The 5,611-nt window shown below is 37.5% G+C and overlaps 1 protein-coding gene across 1 annotated transcript in view; it reads right to left on the minus strand.

Moving 5' to 3' along the window:
• The window catches only part of LOC100961597 (serine/threonine-protein kinase TNNI3K), a 241,852-nt gene that overhangs the window by 68,157 nt on the left and 168,084 nt on the right, over positions 1 to 5,611 (minus strand). Inside the window, exon 18 of the mRNA XM_012801634.2 lies at positions 2,490 to 2,599. Coding sequence (XP_012657088.1) covers positions 2,490 to 2,599 — 110 coding nt within the window. The remainder of the gene's footprint in view (positions 1 to 2,489; positions 2,600 to 5,611) is intronic.

The following is a 5,611-nucleotide window of genomic DNA, read 5'->3' on the forward strand; positions in this document are numbered from 1 at the left end:
CTACTAAGTCTCTTCCTTGGGTCTTTTTCTCCCAATTAATTTGCACATGTGCTTTTTACGAAGACTGTTTTTCTCTCTCACCAATCCTTCATTCAGCAAATGCTTATTTATGCTTTTGATCTCAGCTCCATGTATCACCACATCTGGGAAATACACTGTTTGTCCTCCAGCTTGCTGTTAGTATCCTTTAGTATATGTTCTTATAAAATCTCCTCTTCCTTAATCTTGGCATGTGACTTAATTAGACGTGTTTAATTAATTAAGCTCCATGTGACTACTAGGCCGTAAGCTCCACTGAAAGCATATCCGTTCTGAATCCCCATCCCTGTCCCTGGACAGAATATGGTAGAGAGTCAATGAATCGCTGTTGAGGAAAAGAGTAAAAAGTAGCCGATTGCCCTCTTTCCTCACTACTTCCCCCAGTGACGTGGTGAAGACTTTACCGGGCAATGTGATGACAACTCAGACACGTCACATGCAGAAGTAGGTGGACCCCACAGCCGACACCGACCCCACTGACAGATAAACTCCGATGCTGCCGGCCGGGAGAGGCCTTTATTTTTCTTAATACGCTTTTTCTCCATATTTATTCCTGAAACTCATCACCAGAGTAAAGACTCTGTGCGATACATTTTAGCAGTGTAAAGTTCCCACTAAGCAATTGACTTTTGGGCCCTTATGATGTTTTTTCTCCTTCAAAGGACCTTCCTTCGGCCCTATTCCAGTTTCTGGTTTTCATTTTCCAACCTTTTGTTTGAGACACTTGTCTATTCTACCCAAAGAGTGCTTTTAGAACAAGCCAGTGCCTTGCTTTGATCTCCAGATTAAAACCTCCACAGGTCCCTTATCTGTAATCACGAAGAGTCGGTTAATTGAAGGTGAAAGGGATTCCTTGATTACTATTTTATGTTAAACTTCAACATATCTCACATCCCATAGAAATAAGGAGAGAATTTTGATACATTTATTCTCAGAAAACATATCTGAGGCTCATATTGAAAGATGAGGAAATATTTTCTCAAATTATTTGAAGTTACTCAATTTCCAAGAAGAAACTGTTTGGACATAAAAATCCAGATGTAGAGATTGGAGGCACTGATGAGCCAAAGTGGTATTAATTCATTTACTCAACAAATAGTCATGAGCATCTGTTAGGTACGGTTCTAGGTCCTGGGGTTATAGCGGCAAACAAAAAAACAAACAAAAAATGTTCTCCTCTTGTGGAGCTAACATTTTGATAGGGAATAAAGTTTCTAAACAAATAAACATATAACATGTCAGATTGAATGGTCAGGAGAAAAGGTTACCTTCTGAGTTACTCAGACCACTCCCATGAGAATGTTCATTTTTCTTTACAGGAGTTTCTGTGTACACAAGTGGAAACGGGGACTGACCGGGTCTGGGTTTTGCCCTTACACACAGAATAGCAAAGTTGCTTTCTCCTTCCAGACATCTGCACCAGGGCCTATTCGGTTTCTCCTTTGGTGCGACACTTACTGAAATGATAACAGCCTCACTTTATCCTCTTGTTGAAAAGAGGTAAAGTGCCTCAGAAGGATCAGAAATAAGGTTGTAGAAGAAAAGGACAGTAACAACTAGGCAGATTTGACTGGACAAATAAGAACCATTAGGCCTTCAAGTAAGAGGATATCCAGTGTGAAGAATGCAAATTAATATCCTTCACTCAGAACAAAAGAATCATGGACTGATGTTAAAGCACAAGGATTTTAACACACAATGAATTATGCCAGCAGAGGGATTCTTAGACAATGGACTGACCTATGTCACCAGGAGAGAAGTTGGTGGGGTCTCCTCTGTCCATCTTTGAGAACAAATCAAAGCACCGACCTGTCTACAAACTTAATAATCCTTCCTTGCAGACAGATGGTCTGAGGCTTTATGCAATTATATGATTGTTCCCCCATCTACTTTCTTAGATTCATAATCATATTTAAAATTTCTTTCTCACCGTTGACATATCCGACTTCACTTACGTCTCCTGTAACCTTGATTCCTCCATTCGCGCTATAAGCCAATGCTGTGAACCACGTCATCACAGTCACTCAGAGAGGCGGAGAAGGTCTTCTGCCTCCCGTGTTAGCCAGGACCACTAAAGACCACTTGCCCTGAAGTCTTTGCCAACACAAATCCATCTCGTGCCAAGTTTCCTTCTTCAGAAAATGACTAAGTGTGGCTCAAGCGTAGTTAATAAAATTGCAGCTGAGATGAGACTGTGAGTCATCTGTCATACCCTGGTCTCTCTTTTACTAATCAGTTGAGAGAAACATTTTAAAATCAGAGAGCAGCAGCAAAGAAATATGAGATACTCAGACTTCTTGAGGCAATTAGAGACTAAAGAGCAGAAGGCAAATCAGTCTTCCCGCTTTGACAGTCTTAAAATACACACTGAAAGTAGACTCTGGAGTTACACTATTTGTGACAGATTTTGACCATAACACGTTTGCTAAGAGGAAATAAAAATTACTCACTTCGGGACGTGCATTCCACCCTCGCATCAGCAGAGAGGAGATGGGCTTGGGGATAGAGTAGCCGATGGGAGGTCTGATGTGGTGGTAAGCCATGTCTGCAGCTGCGGCCGCTGCAGAGCAAACCGTCAGGACAGGCATGAAATTCACACGTTCATTTCAAGAAACATAGAACAGACCAAAAAAGTCATCAAGAATTAATCTTTGCAACATCAACAGGGATCCCGAGACTTTAAGGCTGTTGTTTCATTCCAATGCTTTAAGCAAAATAGGGACTAATTTAATACTATAAGTTTATCTTTTTAATTGTGCATTCATTTGGTTTTTAACACAATAATTACCAGAGGGAATTTATAAAGGAGTGTTTATGGAGCAGGCCGTTTTGTCTGTCTGAAGTATAAAGCATGTACATAATGTCATAAAGGGGAAAGCCCTATTGGACCAGACTCTACCACGTCCTGTATTTCAGGCTAAAAAGCTTATATTGTGCATAACAGGACATGGGGTACCATGAAGCTTGCGCATCTGAAAGCACCTATATCACTTGCCCCAAATAGATTTTTTAAAAGCTTAAATCCAATTACTGGTTATAAGGATGTTGGGATTTAAATTGTTAATATTTATAAATTAGTTATTACCTGTTAGTCTCGGACATTTCAAATCCATTATTTTAGCTAATATTACTCATTGATCAGATTCCCTAGTGTTGGCTGCCTACACAGAATTCTGAATACTGCCCCTCTCAAATTCCACATCACTGTGTTGGGATTCTTGGGACTTCGTTATTCTTGATAGCTAAATATTTTTCTATTCTGCAACCAGTGATTTCTATAAACCCTTTAGAAGCCAAGCGCTTGGCTGTTTCTATTAAACACATTTTGTAGTAGGTATCATGTACCTATGTAAGTTCTTTCTGTCCTTGTAACAGCCACACAAAGTAGGTATTGTTGTGTGTGTGGGTACGCGTGTGTGAGTAGTTTCTAATTTATAAACATTTTATGTGTAACTAGTAGCATGTGCAATCTTTTGTTCTGAAGTCCATGCTGCCTTCAGTACATATTGTAATGAAAATATTCTGTAAACAACACATGGTGCTCTGTTTATTTCTCAGAAAAATTGCTCTGTACCGGTGGGAGGATAAAGTTCCAGGTCATTGCTGCCTTCCATCTTCTAGCTTGCGAGGTTGTAAGCATCTGTCTGTATCTTAATGACTTCTGAAATATAACCCACAACCACTCTTCCCCTCTACGAAAATTCACTCCCATTAAATTCTGTTTATCCATCTATTTCCAGTAGATCTACTGAAATTATATATGTATGCAATGTAATTTAACTAACATTTTGCTTCATAAATTATTCTGAATGACTAATTTTGCCAATTGTAGAATTAACACATTCTTTGTAAAAGTTTTGAAAATTAAAAATATTAGAAAGCATAAGATGTTATAATTTAGGGAAAAACATATTTGTTAACATATTTTGCATATTTCTGATATAGTCTTTATATCATCGAGCTTATGTCAATATGTAATTATGTAATTCTTCTTTTTTAAAATTAAAACCTTAATTTAAGTAAGTAATTAAGCATTTCCCCATGTTATTAAAACTCTGTTAACATATTTTTAATGACTGTGCATTTAGCATAATTTACTTAATCATTTCCCAATTTTTAAGTTGTTCCAAATTTGGGTGTAAACACTTCAAAGATTATCGTTTTCAGCACAAGTTCCCTAATTCATAGATTATTTATTAATTTTTGATATTTAGAGAGAGGAAAGATATATGTGAAAGAGCACAAATACTTTAAAGACTTTGATACCTACCGGTAAACAATTTCCCTGACAGGAGCACTAATTTATAGTCTCAACAGCTACTGTGTGAAAGGTTATCATTAAATCTGAAAATTAGAATTTCTTATTTTATAAAAGATTTTGCTAATTTGGGAGGTCAATATAGTCACCCCTTTGTTGTTGTTTAGATTGTATTCTTGTCAAATGAGTCACTACTTATCAAATGTGTCTTTTGCGTCACTAAATGGCATTTTGGATTACTCTCATGGGTTACTCTTGGCTATTTTCAATTCTTTTGACAATGAGGTGAATTAAAAAGAAAAAAAAGCTGATTCCTAAAAAAAAAAAAACCTGGTAATCGATGTACTTTGTTACCCTATGATCATGTGGCTATTGTTGAGCTGGTACAGCTGTAAATCAGGATCGTGGACACATTGAGAATAATCACACACTTTCTAGTGGTGGGAGGAGAGACCGTATAACAAGTTGAAGGTGCCAGTCATCTCCTTGTGAAACTTAGTGAGATTCCTGTATCAGGTGTATATTGTTACTTATTTGCTTCTTGGCACTGTGTCAAGAAAATCAGCTTAAGATAAGTGATATTTAATTTTTCATTATTCAAAGTAGATTCTGCAAAGACTTGGCGTCTCCTTCTCCCCTTGCTTCACGCACTCTGGGCAGTGACGCGGCTCCTTAGCGCCTCCACCCCAAAGTGGGCAGGGCCACGTGCGGGGTTATGAAATTGACATTCATCACCTTTTAGATTGTTTCATCAATCTTGTCCCAACAACCATGCTACACCAACAATTGGGAGACTTTCTGGTTTGACAGATTCAGGAAAGCAATTGTCAGCACATTAACAAAATTTTTACCTGGATTGCTACAAAAATAAGTTAAAGGATTATATAAATATTGTTTCCTATTTTCACAAAAGACGTGAAAATTTGCCATTAAAGGAAAATAAGGCTAAGTCCCCAAATATAAGGAGATATTTAATAAGCAGCTATTATTTTTTCAACACTACTCTGAGATAATTATCAATCATTAGTAAACATATAATCTAAATTCTAGAATAGGACTAGCTGAACTTTCCGCCATGATAAAAATCTGTACCATTCAATATGGTGTGTACCATGAGATAAGTGAGCGCTTAAAGTATGGCTAGTGTGATAGAGAAGTTAAGTTTTCAATTTGTTTAACTTCAATTAATATAAATATAAATGTAAATACCCACAGTTAGTGATTATTATACCAGACAGCACAATTCTAGAGCATAGCTCTCAGGCTGAGTGTGCTGACTCCTGCCTATAATCTCAGCACAGCACTTGGGAGGCC

Source organism: Otolemur garnettii, unplaced genomic scaffold (assembly GCF_000181295.1).
Source record: "Otolemur garnettii isolate 467f Iridium unplaced genomic scaffold, OtoGar3 scaffold00010, whole genome shotgun sequence".
Lineage (NCBI taxonomy): Eukaryota > Metazoa > Chordata > Mammalia > Primates > Galagidae > Otolemur > Otolemur garnettii.